The sequence below is a fragment of the Delphinus delphis genome, chromosome 19 (genome assembly GCF_949987515.2).
Source record: "Delphinus delphis chromosome 19, mDelDel1.2, whole genome shotgun sequence".
NCBI classification, from domain to species: Eukaryota; Metazoa; Chordata; class Mammalia; order Artiodactyla; family Delphinidae; genus Delphinus; species Delphinus delphis.
The window spans coordinates 17,939,759-17,957,809 of record NC_082701.1 but is presented as its reverse complement, the minus strand read 5'-3'; the positions used below and the strand labels follow the sequence as shown (position 1 = coordinate 17,957,809).

Here is an 18,051-nt window from a genome sequence, read left to right as displayed (position 1 = left end):
GAATCCAAGGTTCAAGAATGAGTCAAAGGGAATTCCCTATAAATAGACAAGAGTCTAGATCCACTTTACTCTGAACATTCCCAAAAGGAATGCTGTAACTCAGTTAAGTAACAATAAATTCCATCAAAACTGATAAATCCTTCCAAGATGTAGATGAAAAGTTTTCTAACTATTTGAGACTTAAATACAATTAAGAGATTAGTCGAAAACAGGGATGTGGAGTTTATTCCATTTCTGTAGAGAAAAAATGAAAACCCAAAATCCTATACATTTCTTTTCTTTCAAAGATTTTTAGATAATTTCCAGATTGCTAAACCTTTTTAGCATGTTAAACCAGGGGTCCAAAATTGAAATCTGGACTTCCCTGGTGGTGCAGTGGTTAAGAATCTGCCTGCCAATGCAGGGGACAGGGTTTCGAGCCCTGGTCCGGGAAGATCCCACATGCTGCGGAGCAACTAAGCCTGGACGCCACAACTACTGAGCCTGCGCTCTAGAGCCCACGAGCCACAACTACTGAGCCCGTGTGCCACAACTACTGAAGCCCGCATGCCTAGAGCCCATGCTCCGCAACAAGAGAAGCCACCATAATGAGAAGCCCGCGCACCGCAACGAAGGGTAGCCCCCACTCGCCACAACTAGAGAAAGCCCTCGTGCAGCAACGAAGACCCAACACAGCCAAAAATAAAAAAAAAAACAGGGGCCCCCAACACTTGGGCCACGGACTGATACCTGTCCCTGGCCTGTTAGTAACTGGGCTGCAGAGCAGGAGATGAGCAGCAGGCAAGGGAGGGAAGCTTCATCTGTATTTACAGCCACTCCCCATCGCTCACATTACCGCCTGAGCTCTGCCTCCTGTCGCCATTATGGTGAGTTGTATATTTCATTATATATTAATGTAACAATAATAGAAATAAAGTGCACAATAAATGTAACGCACGTCAATCATCCCGAAGCCATCCCCACCCCACCCCCATCCGTCCGTGGAAAATTGTCTTCCACGAAACCAGTCCCTGGTGCCAAAAAGGTTGGGACCGCCGTGTTAAACTGTAAGCATTTTGAGAACAAAGCCCACATAACATTCATCTTTGAACTGAATCTTCAGCCCAGTTCAGTGTTTAACATAAGTACCTGACGGAAAAAACAGTTAACTGAATGAATGGCCACCAGAACACTTTTGTCCAAACTGTGCTAGTGCTACAGCATATATAGCCTCATAGAACAGGCTTTAACTGAGAGTTCTACTCATTCCACAGAAATAAAGATCTCTCATCCTTGTCTTATGGTAAAAAAAACCCCATGGGGCAACACATTCCACTGGTCTGAATGGTAAATCCAAGTGCTGTCAGCCACTGCAATGCTTGCAAAACTCAAGAATGTACTAGCCTATGCCAACCCGTACTGACTGATCATTCATTCTTTTTTTTCTTTTAAATAAGTTTTAATATTTAATTAATTAATTAATTTGGCTGCTCCGGGTCTTAGTTGCGACACGTGGGCTCTTTTTCAGTTGCGGCATTCGGGATCTAGTTCCCCGATCAGGGATGGAACCCGGGCCCACTGCGCTGGGAGCGCGGAGTCTCAACCACTGGACCACCAAGGAAGTCCCTGATCATTCTTTCTTTCTTTCTTTCTTTTTTTTAAATATTTATTTATTTGGCTGCACCAGGTCTTAGTTGGGGCATGCAAGATCTTTAGTTGCAGCATGTGGGATCTAGTTCCCTGACCAGGGATCGAACCCGGGCCCCCTGCATTGGGAGCCCGGAGTCTTAGCCATTGGACCACCAGGGAAGTCCCTCATTCATTCTTGAGAGCTGTAGAAAACAGCAATGCTCAGACTTAACCAAATAGGTCCTTACTTTCACACAAACTAAATTCATCAGCTGCGGTAGTGTGCTTGAAAAACAACTGTTGACACTTTGCTGATATTAACAGTTCATAACTGTTTTCTATGTGTAAGCTTCAGGTTAATGATAATAACCAAAATCTATCGTATATGTATTCTCAAAGAAGTGGTCTACAAAAGCAAAAAACCCATCCTTTCTCTGCCTAAATCTTCACTAGATATTTTGGATAGGAGCCACACATGTTCTATGGCCACAAGAAAAGCACAAGTTCAGAAATAAGTAATTATACCTCCAGGTGCACTTAACTATCAAGATTAATATTAAAAACAAAACAAAGGAAAACACCTCATTTATTTTGAAATGTGAACTAAAAAAACCCAGCTTTTTTGGAACTCATCACTTTGCACTGAATAAGTCATGGAACAAACTATGTATTTATTAAGAAAGTCATGCTCTGAATTTTAATTATATGTTTTGTATTCTAGGATCCCAATTAATGAATTGATAGGTAAGCCTGAAGCTAGAAGTGAAGGAGGGTGTAGCTAATCAGAGACCCACCCTGAATCCTTTCACTTTGGCTAATTTATACAGATACAAAATAAGAGTAAAAATGATTGAGACAGCGGCATTTATAAGTAAGATTATTATGTTGAAGATATGTTAATTTCTTAAATCCTTTCTTTTTTTTCCTTTTTTTTAATGGTTAAGATGGTAAATTTTGTTACATATATTTTCCCACAATTAAAAAAACCAAACACATCTATCTTCCCTCCCTCTCCCCACCCCCCCGGCCCCCGCAGGTGAACTCCTTATCTTGATCCGTATTTAGTTGATGTAACCTGGAGAAAGCTGGGAGGAATTCTTAAATCCTTTCAATTAAAGACTGAAACTCAATTCAACCTTCATGAACTGAATAGAAAGTTACTGAGTCCTTTGCTCCTTTTTAAGAGCATTGTGGCTACTAGCACAAGTAGAAAACCAATTCAAAAGTCACACAACCTAAAAGGAAGCTAAAAGCGTTGGCTTTTGGAAAGGATGTTGGAAATGCTCTGGAAAAGTGCACAACAGTTTAAGATTATTAGTAAATAGTATCAAACCATTACAAATCAGGACAAATAATAAAAGGAGAATTTTCACATAACCACCATGTATTCTCTTCAAAATGTCCTTTGCCTACAACACCCTGCTCACAAAGATCTGGTGAAAACTAAGACACAGATTTGTTTACCAGCGCTTTTTACCTTTTACCCAGAACAGTTCATGTTTCTTTAATTCTGCCATTACATAGCACTTAAGAAATCCAAAGCAACTGCAATATACAAAACTCTGCTAAAATCCAAAAAATAAAACACACACAAAAAAACATCAAATGTAATCACAATTCACATACTTTTAATCGGGAGCTCTGCAGTTAAGTTTATTTTTCTGCATTCTTATTCCGAAAAATACCTAAGCCCTCTTCCAGGGGTAAAGGATTTGATCCCTAAATTACATTATGAAGCCTTTTTTCTACAGATATTAATGTACTCCGTTTATCAGGGAATTAAAATCCCTTTCATTTATAGTTTGATTTTTACAGCACTTTCACCGGAACGTATACACAACACGAACGTATAATAATTTTAGATTAATCAGGCCTACAAGATAACGCTTATCCAGAACTTATTCTAACTTGGTTTATTCGATCCCACAAAGTAATCTCGATGCTAACAAAATAAAGCTCGAGCACAATGAAATCTGTAACACTGCTGGTTCTCAACGAACAAAAATTCCTTCAAATGGTAAAAACCAAACTCGCCCATTTCCCAAAGAAACTGTAATCCCAATCTTAGAAACAGTCGCAAAAAAAAAAAGAAATAAAAAAAGAACAAACAATTCTAAACCACACAATCATGTAACTCTTTCCAACTCAAAGCTCCAAGAGCAGCCGCCAACCACACAACTGGCCACAATCACAGCGTTAGCGCCTTCTCGTAATTTTGAATCTGGAGACAGAAGGAAAAAAAACCACAACACACCAGTCATCCAAAGTTTCACGAAGAGGAAAAAAAAATCATTTTAAGTAAAGAAAACGTGTTAACCGAGAGGCGACTACTGCATTCCCCATCTCCCACTACCAGCCCGCGAACTAAATCTCTCAAACATTCAAGGAGACAGAAGTCCCGGCAGGGATGTTAGAGGAAAGAGCCAGACGAACCGCACGCCGCCCGGAGAGATGTCAGGAGCCAAGCATCGGGAGACAAAGACCAGCCCGCGAAGAGCCCCGGCGCGGCCCTGCGCCCCTAACAGCCCGAGGAGTTGCGAGCACCGCCCAAGAGCGAGCCCAGGTCCTTCGGGCTCCCCGCCCACCTGGCGCCGCATCCGCAGCCCCGGCCCACCCCCGAGCCGTTTTCCCTCCCAATTTGGGAACCGCGCGCCTGGGGACAAAGAGGGAGGGCGCGCCGGGGGCAGCGGGTCGCGACGCCCCTTCGGGCTCGGACGGAAGCCCTTGGTGGCGTCCTCTCCCTCCCCCCTGCCCCCGCCTCACTCTCCGCCGGCCCACCTGCCCCTCTCGGGCCTCCCCACAAGTTCTCCCACACACCCCCTCGGGCCCCGCCCCTGGCCCGCCGCCTCTCCGCCGACCCTGTGGCCGCCCCTCACCTGCCGGCGGGGTCCCCCGGAACCGCCTCCTCCACCGGGCCTCGGCCCGTCCCGCCGGCCGCCGCCTCATGTGCCCCGCGTCGCCATCGCCTTCGCCGCCACCGTCATCTCTCCTCCTCCTCCTCCTCCACCGCCGCCGCCTTCGCTTCAGTCTCCGGCCGCGGCCAAAGCCGCTCCCGCCGCCCAGAGCCACAGGGAGGCGCCTGCGCAGTGCGCGCCGCGGTGGGGGCGGGGGCGTCCCGCCGAGGTCTGGGAGACGGGGGTGCGCTGCACGTGGAGCTGTGGTAGGAGGGGGCGTCCGGAGCGCGGGGGCGGAGGCGCGGGCGTCCAACTTTCCGCGGTGGGGTCCGCGCGCTCCCGGACGGGTCAGTGGCGCGGCGCTTGTAGGAACTACCCAGGCGCGTGGAGTCTGGGCCCTGGGTGGGCGCAGCCTTCGCCTCCCGGACAGTTCATTCCTCCAGCTTGATCCTCAGGACAGGAACTCCGCCGTGGGCAGTGCCTCACTTCGAGCGGGCAACTAACGGCGCAGTGAGGACACGCCTTACCTGGGTATCCTGGGTTGCTGGTCCAACGAGCCCCGGAGTTGTATTCTGTGCACTCCGCCAAGGCCTGGGTCCAGTGTAACGCGGGATGCTGATTCCCCGTTCTAGGTTCTGCTCTACAATTACTCCAGGATCCTACTGGCCTCCGTCGGGTTAATCGTCCGAATTCCTTGGCCTCTGAGCTTTTAGTGTTGTTCTAGATACTTTTGAAATCCTGGACTTCTCGGATTAGCCAGACCCTAATAGGCCATTTCCTTTTAACCCCTTGCATCCCAGCAGGATCCCATTTTCAAAGGACTTTGCATAGGAATCTCCAGCCTTGAATTGCCTCGTAGGAATGTGAAAACTCCTCAAATGGTTTAAGTAGAGGGAGTCCGTGCATAACAACAGAAGTCGTACTAAGGAGATGAGAGAATACTTTACTTTGTAAAGTGCTCCTGAATTATCTTATTGACCATCATTATGCGGAAGGATAGGTTTTCATTTTACCCTTTTGACCACAGAGGAAATTAAACTCTAACTAGTGAGGTGTCTTGCTACAGTTCAACCCCACCCCCTCTACGAAAAGCCAGGCCCTTATGGCCAGTCAAGTGGCTGAAAACTTGAGGGCTGAGCATCTGGCCCACTGACAGATGTTTTGTTCGGCTAGTATGATGTTTTCCAAAATTATGAATTAGTTGCCACATTTTAAAAATCTGTCTTTTTGACTTCTCTCTAAAAAGTCAAAAGTTTCGCTCATTTTGAGCCTCTCTTTTCACGTGACAGTTACTTCTGAGTAACATCTGTCCATCCAGGGCAGGCGCTGTCTCCACTTAGCTGCTTGAATGATTTTCGTTAGCTGCTTGGCCTCTGTATTTAAATTATCTTCCCCCTATACTTGCCATGCCCCAGTCTCCGTCCCCTCCCCATTATCACGTTCCCTCTCTACAAATGTATTTAAAATGACAAGTGTGAAGACCCTGTAAATATGTGAAAACAGGAATAAAGAACATGTTAGCTAAGATGACACAGGAGACAACATCCATACTGACTACAACATTAAAACGCTCATCTATTGCTAGTACAAGTGTAAATCGCTACAAATCACTTTGGAAGACTCTTTGGCGGTGTCTACTAAAGCCGAAACTGGGAATGCACTGTGAATCCGAAATTTCACAGAAATGTGTACAAAATACTTGTTCTAGAATATTCATGGCAGCACTATTTGTAATAGCCAAAAAACTGGGAACTACCCCAAATGCCCATCAACCATAGCAAGGGTAGATAAAATGTTATATGCTGACAATGGTACATTATGCAGCAATGAGAATGAATAATCTACAATTACACGCAGCAAGATAGATGAATCTCACAAAACTTTCCATTTATATAAAGTTCAAAAACAGGCAGAACTAATCTGTGCTGTTAGAAGTAAGGATAGTGGTTATCCTAGGGTAAGGATAGTTATCGGAAGGGAGCCTGAGGGGACTTCTAGGGGCCTGTTCCTGTTCTGTTCTTGAGCTGGATGCTGAATACACGATATACAGGTATCTTTAGTTGCCACATTTGAGCCGTTCTCTTTTGATAGTGATAGTACACTTTTATGTGGCATGTTGACTTCAATAAAAACCTTTAAAATATTTGGTTATATATGTATATATAATATTTATAAACAAATATGTATTGTGTATTATATATAAATTATATATATATATATATATATATATACTCAAATGTTTATTGGGTATTATTTTCCTATAAATTCATGGATGAACCTGCCAGGAAGTGTGGAGTCCTAATCACTGGACTGCTAGGGAATTCCCAAGAGCAACCTTTTAAAGATGCAAATGATGTGCTTCCCTGGTTAAGAGTCTGCCTGCCAATGCAGGGGACACGGGTTCGATCCCTGGTCTGGGAGGATCCCACATGCTGCGGAGCAACTAAGCCCGTGTGCCACAACTGCTGAGCCTGTGCTCTAGAGCCCGTACTCCGTAACAAGAGAAGCCACCACAATGAGAAGCCTGCGCGCAGCAACGAAGACCCAATGCAGCCAATAAATTTAAAAAATAAATAATTTTTCAAAATAAAATAGAAAAATAAAGATGGAAATGAGACCCAGGGAAGCTAAGTTGTTTTAACTGCAGATAGTTAAAAAAACAGAAATGTAGCCAAAGACTCTGTCTCCTAGTCAGGACTCTTCGTCCGTTCCTCTGTCACCTTGCCAGCTACTGACATCCTTTAATCCAGTTACAGGTGGGGAAGCTGAGGCCAGAAACCTAAGCCAGAGGTCCAGGCATTCACCATGGTCCGGAGCAAACCAGGGCAACTGCTAGAACGTGAGCTCCCTGAAGGCAGGGCCGCTGTGTCGCAGCTCCTTGAACCCAGCCCAGCACACAGTAGGAGCCTGGCAAGTGTATGCAGAGTGCATGAGTGAAGGAAGGCTTGCCATTGCTAACATAAGAAAGGCTACGGGAGGGAAGAAAAAAAGCCTCAAGTTTCAAACAGGGAAATGGGTCTGGTTTCCGTCCTCTGGCAGGGAGTGGTAGAGCCGGGTGCTGTGAGAACCATGTCACTTTTTATTCACATGGGGCCCAGGCAGGAAAGAATCAAAACCCAGTTTGAGAACTTGAGAGTCGCCCTGGGGCTCTGTGGTTTGGAAACTGTGGGGTCAACTTGAAGGCTGCAGTGCGTCACTATTTCCATTACACATTTTCCAGGGTCCCCACTTGGCTGGTAAACTCGGAGCAGATTCTTCTGTCCAGGGGGATGGGAGCAGAGGCCCAGAGAGGTAGGATTCGGGAAAGCTCCCGGTTGGCAACAGGAAGCCCTGCTTGCCCCAGACTGGCTGGATTAGAAGTTCTTGATTACTTGTGCTATTGGGCGGGGGGTGTTAGTAGCACAACCCCCTGCCCCCATAATCCCCAGCAGTTTCAGTTAACCTGTGAGACACATTATACTGCTCCTCCCTGCCACAGGGATGTTGTTTGAAGCAGATTTTTTGGAATAGGTAATGCAAGTAGTATAGAAGGAACAGTAAGATGACTCCCCCCACTGTTTCCCAGAGCCCAGCTAGCTGTTTCTTGTGTAGTTAATGCTGGATTTCAAGTTAAGATCAATTTACTTGCAAATGAAGGGCAGGTGAAGTATGCTCAGGAATTAGGGGTGGGGAGAAGGGTATGGGAGCTGAAGAGACCTCCTCTGGTACCACCCACAAACAAGGACTTTTGGACACGCTCAGAACACAGGGGGGGGGAGGGATGAATTGGGAGACTGGGACTGACATATATACACTATTGATACTATGTATAAAATAGATAACTAATGAGAACCTACTGTGTAGCACAGGGAACTCTACTCAGTGCTCTCTGGTGACCTAAATGGGAAGGAAATCCAAAAAAGAGGGGATATGTGTATACTTATAGCTGATTCACTTTGCTGTACAGTCGAAACTAACACAACATTGTAAAGCAACCATACACCAATAAAAATTAAAAAAAAACAAAACACAGTGCGCTGGCTCAGGACCTACCCTGCCTTGGTGAGAGGCAGTGCGGTGGGTGTGCAGTCCTCGAGTGTCTGGAAGCCCTGGGTTTAGAGGTCTGCTCTGCCCAGCTGTGTGCTTTCATTTATGTGTATTTCGACCCCAGGCCCTTGGCAGTGAGAGCACGGAGTCCTAACCACTGGACCACCAGGGAATTCCCTGTAGTGGTTATCATTATTGGCTGGGTAGTGCAGCCATTTACCTGCTGTGTGATATGGCTGTTACTTAACCTCTCTCAGCCTCGGTTTCCTCATCTATAAAATGGGGATAATGATATCTACCAGTTGGGGCTGTTGTGAAGATTAAATATATGAAGTAGCCTAAATCTTGTAGGCTCTCAAGACATTAGTTCCCTCCCATAGTGCACTTTGGGTAATTTGGGTATTCAAAAGCACCCAACGCAAGAACTTCAGCAAAACATTTCAACTCCTCTGGAGCAACCATTTGTTAGTACAGGGGTCTATACTGGTGTCTTCTGCAGCTCAAAATTATTCCTTCACAAGACATGATTCTGTGTCAGCATCGCTACAGTCTGATTCAGCCTTCCAAATTGCTATTATTATCCACACCTCTTAGAATCTTTAAAAATATGTGAGCAGTCCCTCCAGAATGATTAGTGGGTACCAAAGGCACTGTCCTGGCCCAAGCCTGTGGCTCTTGAGGCTGTCCTTGGACAAATACTGCGAGGTCCTTGGAACCCAGTGCCTGTTTTTAGAAGGAGAGGGGGTGTCCCACCCTCCCCACCCCAGGCACCCTCTAGAGGCTGCCTCAGCCTAGCCACATCATCTGGAAACTTCCACTGCCTCTGCCTGTTCCTGCTACCCCCTCTTTGCCCCTCAAGTCCCCCAGATACTACTATATGGCCCAATGTTTTCTCCCCTGTGATTACCCCAGCCCTTCAGCCTGGGTCCTTCCCATTCCAACCCCAACTCAGAGCATCCTCTGTTCCTTGTCCAGTTCATTCATCATCATCCCCTCACTCACAGCACTCCTTAGCTCAAGGCAAAAGCTGCACGTCCCTCACCTCCCCCCTCTTGTCACTCAGCTCCCTCAGGCTATATATAGCACAGCTGTGTCTTAGATTGTGTACAGCCTCAAGTCCAAGTCCCCCTCCCCTCCCCATTCCCTTCCCCCCACACAATAAGGAGAACAAGCCTGAAGCTTCCAGTTAGGCAGGGAAGCCCCTCCAACAAGGAGGAGGTGGGGTTGGAGAGGAGAGTGTGCTGAATTCAGGACCACCCAGAACATGGGAACCTTCCCATCTGTTGTCAGGGACTTTCCACTTCTCCCCCAGCCTGTTACCCATCCCTGCCACTTGCTCATTCTGGAGGAAGAGAAGCAGGCAGTGTGCAGGGGAATTCTAACAATCATCTTATTTAACCCTTACAACGATCCTATAGGTAGATGCTACCTCCATTTTACAGATGATGACACACACTCAAAAGAGGTTGAGTGGCATAAGTCCAAGTATTCAGAGAGTGGTTGGTCAAGCAGCTGACCCCCCGTCTGACTCTGGCCTGCACTCTGGATCCATTAAGTCTGTCTGCATCATTCAGTTAGACCCCTCTAATAGAATTTCTATTAGTGTGACCTGATCTGGAAGAGGTTTATTAAGCAAATTACTAATGTAGAAAGGCTTAAATCAAAGTAATTATTAAAGACTTGGCATATTAAACAAAAGTGTTATCATAATTTTATCTTATCTGTTTACTAAAACAGGACTCTACAGAAATCTGGTCCTTGAAGTTTCAATTACTGTGTGTTCTCAGAGGTCCTTGAAATAAAAAGCAATTTTGTTTCTTCTATTTAAAGACTTTCCCCCCACTTTACAGTCATTCTCCTGTTAGTCCAGAGTAGTGAGCTTTGACTTTAGGAATGGTTAGAAATCTGGTCCTTTTTTCTGTCACTTTCTGTGACCTTGAGCAAGATGTTTAACTCAAGCCTCAGTTTTTCATCTTTGAAATAGGAATAAAAATAATAGTACCTACCACATACCTAATAGAGTAATAGTTGTGAGGATTAAATAAAATAACCTACTTAAAGCAATTAGCACATTTCTAGGCTCACAGGTGCTCAGAAGATCATAGCAACTATTATTTTCTTGGTTCTGGGCTGAGATGCTGTGGGAGCATCGACATCATCTCAACGGGGAGAAGTTGAACTTCGCTCTCCATAGCTTGGCCTCCATTCTCTAAAGGGCTTGGAGTTGGTCCTGATTCTTGCACTGTCTCATCCAGACATTTCCATCCTCCCACTTGTGGCCTAGAGCATTGATCTCTGGAGAATTCAGGCCACTGCTGGGACCAGGAGAGGCAGCACAGGAGTGTGTGTGAATGACTGGGAGGAGAGTTCCCATGGACGCTGGGGATATGCGGAGGCCCTGGGGAGATGCTGTGACCCTGGGTCTCTCCCTGAAGCAGTGAGGGCTCGGGAGAGAAAAGAAAGACATCAGCTGCTGGACACATTTCCAGTGCTGAAAAGCCCCTTTAGGACAGACACACAGGCTAGGAGAGGAACAAAGGCATGGGATGGAGTGGGACTCTCCACAGTGCATCCGATCTTTCTCCATTTCTTAGCAAGAAGCTATTTTGGAGCCAGCCAGACCTAGGTTCAGATCGTGACACTGCCATTTACTAGCTGTGTACTCGTGGATAATTCATTTAGCCTCTCAGAAGCTCAGTTCCTGGTCTATGAACAAGCTGCTACTTACTGTGTAGAATAGTGGAAAGGTCTGAGATATAAATACTTGAAATAGAATAGGTGCTAATGCCGGTCGTTGTCATCTCTGTATCCTGAGTGAGCATCACCCCACAGGCAGTATGAAGGGGTCTGGAGATGTGAGGGAAGTCCCAGTTGTTTCAAACTCCTGGACAAATCTCTTTGGCCCAGAAAATATCCTTGGAGGGATCAAGACCAAGACCAGACAGCCCGTCTCTCACAATGAAGGCACAATTAAGGCAGTACACTTGCGGGAGAACCCAGGATCTCTACCCATCCTTGCCTCTATATTCCCATCTCAGTTCTCCAAATCAAGTCCGTCTCTGATCCAGCCACTTACGTCCAGAGGAATGAAAAGACTGAATTGAGGTAAGGGCTCCCCTCCATCTGATCTTTCATTACTTTCCAGTGCTTGGAGCTCCAGCCTGGAACTCAGCAGATGGGGGGTTAAGATTGATGCCCTGTCCTATCTCCTCCCCTCTCCATTCCTGACTTCAAAGTCTCCATAAAGCCAGACACTGCTTCCCTGCCCCCATAGTTGCAGCTCCATCATCAGCTCTTGGCCGATTCAAAGCAGCAGACGCTGAGCCCTGGCTGGGCTGCTTGCACTCCACTTTCTAGCCGTCTCCTAGGGTAAGCACCGGCGTGCTGAGGACCTGTGGGGCCAGTAGTCTTTGCTCCTCCAGGAGAGGAGAGGCAACTAGGAATAGAAGTTGCCTCAAGCAGGGACTTTGTCTCGTGGTTAGACTTAGAAGGCAACCGGCAGGCAGAACCCCTGGTCTAAGGACCAGGACTCTGGGACTCCATCTAGTTTTTGATCAGAGCAGACATTTACAGGGTTAGCAATTAGAGCCATAGGGGTTCCAGCACAGGGATAAGGCAGGGGGTTGGTACCTGCAAAGAACCTGTCAAGAGATGGACTTAGAGACAGGGGAACAGCTCAGGGACCAGAATTTGTTCCATTAGCCTTAACATCCAAAATCTACACAAAAAATTATACACAGATCCATGCCTAATCGTTTCAATCTCTGGCTCTGGTGATTCGGTAACCGGTGCTGTAACACTGGGATGGCTCTGGCTGCCTGGGGCCAGATCTTCCTCTGCAGCTCCATCAGGGACAACCATCACAGACTCAAGGCCAGTGGGGGACCCAAGGTTAAAGGCCTGTTCCTCCCACCCTCATCTGTGGATTTTTCCAGCTGCTTTTCTTGGCCCAAGGATCACACCCGTAGGGACACAGATGGTAGAGGGGGAGGCAGAGAAAACAGTGAAGCTGGAATGATCTGGACAAGAGGCAGATGTTGGGAGGAAGAGACCGAGAAATGGCTCCAGCCGTCTGAGACAGGACACCCAGGACATCTTTTTAAGTAGTGTCTGTGTTGGGCATGGTAAGAGAGGTCTCAGCAGTCCACTTCTTCCCTCCCACCGTTGACTGGGAATTGGAGTTCTTCCTGCCTCCTTCTAGGACTGGTTTGAAGCCTAGGAGCCCCAGCTGCTAACATCTGGGGGCAGGATCATGTCTGCTAACAAAGGCTGGTGGGCGCCACCTGAGGGTGAGGACAGCATGTCTGAGAAGTTCCTGAGGAAGACCAGGGAGTCTCTGCTGGTGCCTATAGGTGAGTGGGAGACGAAGGAATGGGAGGCGAAGAGGGGGCCTTCTCTCAGAGAGCATGTCTCCTGGTCTTTTCAAAGAATGAAGCACAGAACTCAAGTGGTCCTACCCATCAAATAATCAACAGCTAGAAGAGAAGTGAGCCAACAGCAAAGGTGCCGAGGGACTAAGGGACACATCCTGACGATGAAACGAAGGAGTCTGGATGGCTGGATGGCTGGAGGTGGCAGCCAACCAAGCACATGGGATACCAACACCAGCCTCAGGATGGGCAGGGCAGTTTGGGGTCCCCCAGGGCTCCCTTCCCCCTGGCCCTGGGAGGTTAGAACAGCTGTGGGGGCCGGCAGCAGTTGGAGAAGAGCTAAGGGGGGTGGGAGAGTCACGATGATGGGCTATTTGTACAGGGAGGAGGGGAGTCATTGGAGGGAAGCACTTTGTAAATATCTTTGAGAAGAAACAACTCAATGTTCTAATGATAGCCTCTCCTCACCCCACTGCCAGCCCCAAAGCAGCAGCAGGAAGGCAGCTGATTATCCAGGTGCCCAGCCTGCCTAGTGAGGTGTCGCTTCACCAGGAGAGCGACGTACTTGGTGACTGAGGTCCAAGGGGTCACGTTCTCTGCCTACGTAGGCTTAGGAGGCTGCGTGGTGGTGGCAGCAAACAGGATTTACCGGCTGAAGCCTCGTGGTTCCACCAAGATGTCCACACACCTGATTCACACCCGAGTGGCAGCACAGGCCTGTGCTGTGGGTGTGATCATGCTGGGTAAGTAGCTGGTGGGGTCATGGGAGAATGAGGGCAGAACTGATTAGGCAAAATGTGGCTGAGTCCTGACAGTTAAGGGGCCACGAGTTCAGTCCCTGTTCCCTATACCAGGCTCCACAGCCAGTCCTTGGTGAGGCCCTCATACCGAGACAGTTTCAGGGCTCCCTGTTTAATTTCCTGTGTTCCAGGGGAAGATGCACAGTCTGTTTCGTGAGTTTGTCCTAGAAATGAGAAAAACCATGCAGCAGAACCTATGCTGAATTTCTTTTCCTCTCTGGATCAAAAGGCAGACAGCTGCTTACTAGCTGTGCGACAGTGGACAAATCTCTCTCACAGTTTCCCCATGTGCGACATGATGATAACCACCCCAGCTTGCCTCCCTCATGTACTGCCGTGAGGTTTCTCAGACAGATTAATATACGTGAAAGTACTTTGTCAAGTGTTCAATGGGATGTTTCCCCAGGCTGTGCAGCCAGGTGTTTGTAGCAGCTGTTGTGACCTAGGGCGGAAAGTAAGCAGCAAAGCTGGACTCTCAAGGGGACAGCTAGTGTTGGACCCCCAGGACTCTGGGACACCTGAGAGAGCCAGAGGATGGGTGGAGGGTGCGATGTCAGGGGGCCTTTTCCTTTCTCCCTCACACAGGTGCTGTGTACACGATGTACAGAGACTACGTCAAGAGCACCGCGCAGGATGCTGGGGGGAAGTGGGACTCCTACAGGCCTGGGGCAGTCAGACCTCTTCGATCAACCCCTGGTATGCACCTAATAAAGGAGTTTGAGGCAAATCAAGTCTCTTCTTCACGTAGACAAGAGCAGAGTAAGGGACTGGTAGTGGCTGGTAGGAGGACTTAGAGCCAAGGACTGGAAATCGGAGTTCTGGCACCAGCTCCAGGGCAAGGAGAATCCTCAGGGCCAGAGGAGGAGGTGCAGCCCTCTGATCCCAGAGACCCAACAACTCCCAAGCCCCCTCAGGTGCCATCCACCAGGAATGGGAGCTGGGGACAGTAACGAGGCCCCAGTGCTCATGGGAACACTGAGCGAAGAGGCAGGCGTTCCTCCCCCCACAGGCCGCCTCCCTGGGGACCAGGCAGGAAGAAGGCTGCAGCTGGGAGCAGAGTCAGTGCGGCCTCGTGGGAGACAACACAGATCCAGAACCCAAGTGCCAGGATGAGCCTGTGCTGGAGGGAAGGGGGCGGAGCGGTGGGGATGAAAAGAACGGAGCAAGGCAGAGGCCAGAATGTTCTGTTCATTTATAAACCATGTCTAAGGTCAAACTGTTATACAAAAAAAATAAAATAAAATAAAAATCCACGTAAATCCTGAGGACAGGGCCCCCTTGGGCTTCAACACTTCCATCCCCTTCTCGTTCCCTGGGCCCAAGCTCCTCTCTGTTCTCTGGGAATGGAGCCAGGCAGAGGCCACAGGAGGAACCAGGAAGCCAAATGCTCCTCCATCTGGGTTGGAGGCTTGGAGGCTCTGGGCTTGTTAAGGGCGGCCACAGCAGTCCCAGACACGCTCTGACAGCACGGAGTCCGAGCCCCACCAGGTCCTAGCTCCGAAGTCCAGGATGCAGCCCCGTGCAGGCAGTAGGAGCCGCCAGGTGTCCGGGCGCTCACATGGGGTAATTGAGCACAACATCCTGCTTGGCGAGCTCCAGCAACATAGGATCATCGAAGAACTTGCTGATGCTGACGTCTTCACTCAGGCCCTGCAGAGTGGGGCAAATGCAAGGATGAGCCCTGCGTGACCAAGCTGTGCCTGAGTGCGGGAAGCGGGTGGGGGCCAAGTGTCGGCTGAGCTGCTTCGGGAGCCCTGCCTCTAGGGTACTGTCCCAGGGCAGGGGAAGGCGCTCCCTTCCCAGGCACGCGGCCCCGGGTCTGATTGCCTGAAGCCTATACAGATCGTGACTCTCCACGCTGTGCTGTGAAATGCTTTCAGTCTTTGGGAGAAGGCTCCAAAAGCAAGAAATGAAGAGAGATCCAACTCCTGGCAAGACCCTTGTGGGTGGAGGGAAGGCCGTGGGTCTGAGGGACACGTACCTTCCTACGACGGGTTTTGATCATGAATTCTCGGGCCAGGTGGGGCGCTGGCTGTGGCTCCAAGGGACGGATGACAATGCTCTTGTCCAGAGGATCACCGGGTACAATCTGAAAGGCAGAGTGGTTTCATCAGATGGTCCAGGCCGACCTCCCAGAGCATCCGGCCTAGAAGCAGGGCCCTCATCTAGGATGCTGGCGATCCCTCTTGGGGCCTGGAGAGGAACAGGTCAGAGGGGATGGCCCTGCAGAGGTAGGGACCAGCCTGCGTTGTTTCCTTACCTGCCAATGGTGGAAGACAGACAAGGAAAAGGCCTGCCCCTGCGTGTGAGTCCGCAGATCGGTCTCAAAGCCAAAAGAGTCGATGGCGGGGATGAAAGCTTTGATGGTGTAGAGAGGGGAGCCTGGGATGGGTGCATCCTGAGTCACATGCCCCCTGAGACAGAAAAACAAAGGCTGAGTCCCTAGTCCTGAAGAGGCCAAAAGCAGAGTAGTGTACCCCCAAATGTTGACCATCAAAGAAAGAATAGCCACAAGTGCACTACGGAGGGCAGAAACGGCTCTTGGCATAGTTCCCTGTGGAAGTCAAAGGGGCAGCAACCTCTGGGCAACAGCGCAACACTGACGAGACAAGGACCTGTAGACATTCCCACCACTGACACACCCAAGGAATACTTGCCGCAGGAGCTCTCTGAGGGGGGAGCCCAAGGAGAAATCTCAAATTATAATCTGTGGTAAGGCTGGGGATTGCCTCATTCCTTCCCTACTTCCTTCTAAAAACCTTGGTTTCAGAAGTAGAGAGTGTGGGGTCCAGTCCCTTCTCCTCCACAGCGAGGTTCCCTCTTGCTGGGCGGCTTGCTCGCTGCCCCCTCCCTTACGTGCCTGGGCGGCTCACCTGCGCCTGGCCAGGACAGTATAAACAGCAGAAACACAATCTGCGGGGGCCTGGACCTCTACGAAGTAGTAGGGCTCCATCAGACGAGGGGTGGCCTGCAAGAGAGCCAGAAGGAAGGGTTCCTCAGCTTGGGGAAGGCTGAGGACCAAGAACCCGGGTAAAGAGAAGGCTGGGGGACAGTAGCCTCGAGGCCCCACTTAATGCCCTGCGGCAGGACAGCCCTACTCGCTCACCATGAGGAAGGCAGAGTAGACAACTCTTCTGGCCGTGGGGATGATTTGGCCCCCGCCCCGGTGCAGGGGCTCCTGGGCAACGACTGCATCCAGGATCTTAAACTTGACATTTCGAATCACTGAAAAGGAGAAGGGGGAGCTGACCGCTGAGTGGTTCTGGTGCTAGTCAAGGGCGCACGGGCAGAGCAGCAGGGAGCCTCCTGCAGCACTGCAGCTATCTTGTAGCCATGAAAGATATGGTACAGACTCAGCCTGCAGATGCGCGTTCTAATACCATATGCGGAGGTGTGAAGGTAAGCATATGTTCTCAGAGTTGGTTTCAGGCCACGTTCAGACAGCATAACGTGTCCCTAGAAGTTTATATGTTTCTTTTCCAGATATTTAATTATTTTGGGATGTAGAATAAGTTCTAGGAATTGCACATTTGTCCCTACTAAGTCCAGTCCTGGTCTATAAACCACTCCAATCCCATCCCCCCGATACCCTTCCTGAAACACATTCCAGAAATGAGGAGCAAATGTCAATCTAGACGTGACTTCCATTTCTAAGATGTACCAAGCAGTAGCACCAGAATAGGGAAGGAGAAGGGAGGAAGCTGGCCCAGGACGTGGGAAGGCCCTGTGGGCCCCAAGCTGCTTCTTCTGCTGGGTCCCAAAGATGAGCCCATCCCACCTCATACACCCAGATGCAAGGACCCTAGAGGCCTGGGGTGGCAAAGGCAGAGGCGCTGGTGGACTTACACTCATCACAGAGGGGCCCCTCCCTGGTTCCCCACTGGAAACCTTGAACGATGCTGTCCTTCACCGAGCCAAGAAGAGCCTTGTCCACCTGCACAAAACATGAGGGCCCCTTAGTAGTGACCCCGGCAACAGCCAAAGAGTTTAGAGGGAGAAGGAGGTAGGTACACCAGTAAAAGAATACTCTTCTTCACCAGAAGATACAAAATACTTTCCGGAAAACTAAGAACACTTTGTAGTTTCTTCCACTCAAGAGCTAAGAGAAGGCCACAGGGCTTCCCTTAGTTCTTCTGTACCTCAGAGGGCAGGGTATCATCCACCAGGATGTTGGGGCCGGTGGCATCGGGGCCGAAAGCCCAGATGGAACGGGCAGCCAGCAGATCCCAATCGTACTTGGTCTGGAAGAACTCTCCCAGCTTCTTCCTGGGGGAGGAGGAGAAAATGGTCATGTCAGACAGCTCTGTGCTTGCCTGTTCCTGAGGCCACAGATCCTGCTTTTCTGGATGACAG

At 49.1% G+C, this 18,051-nt stretch overlaps 2 protein-coding genes across 2 annotated transcripts in view; one reads left to right on the top strand and one right to left on the bottom strand.

The window, feature by feature from the left end:
- The first annotated feature begins 12,530 nt into the window (after positions 1-12,530).
- On the top strand, positions 12,531-14,811 carry HIGD1B (HIG1 hypoxia inducible domain family member 1B). The gene is made up of 4 exons (XM_059997735.1): positions 12,531-12,880; positions 13,507-13,641; positions 14,284-14,394; positions 14,708-14,811. The coding sequence occupies exons 1-4, from the start codon at positions 12,781-12,783 to the stop codon at positions 14,809-14,811; spliced, it is 450 nt and encodes a 149-aa protein (XP_059853718.1). The 5' UTR covers positions 12,531-12,780.
- EFTUD2 (elongation factor Tu GTP binding domain containing 2) overlaps positions 14,584-18,051 on the bottom strand; it is a 33,169-nt gene continuing 29,701 nt past the window's right edge. Inside the window, exons 22-28 of the mRNA XM_059997734.1 lie at positions 17,838-17,964; positions 17,545-17,632; positions 16,805-16,923; positions 16,572-16,666; positions 15,959-16,112; positions 15,680-15,787; positions 14,584-15,348 (exon numbers count right to left, since the gene is read on the bottom strand). Of these exons, the coding sequence (XP_059853717.1) occupies positions 15,253-15,348; positions 15,680-15,787; positions 15,959-16,112; positions 16,572-16,666; positions 16,805-16,923; positions 17,545-17,632; positions 17,838-17,964 (787 nt within the window). The 3' untranslated portion in view covers positions 14,584-15,252. The remainder of the gene's footprint in view (positions 15,349-15,679; positions 15,788-15,958; positions 16,113-16,571; positions 16,667-16,804; positions 16,924-17,544; positions 17,633-17,837; positions 17,965-18,051) is intronic.

Coding starts and splice junctions, on each gene's coding strand:
- HIGD1B (XM_059997735.1), top strand. CDS start 12,781: ATGTCTGCTAACAAAGGCTGGTGGGCGCCACCTGAGGGTGAGGACAGC. Junction 12,881..13,506: donor GTCTCTGCTGGTGCCTATAG/GTGAGTGGGAGA, acceptor CTGCCTACGTAG/GCTTAGGAGGCTGCGTGGTG. Junction 13,642..14,283: donor TGTGGGTGTGATCATGCTGG/GTAAGTAGCTGG, acceptor TCCCTCACACAG/GTGCTGTGTACACGATGTAC.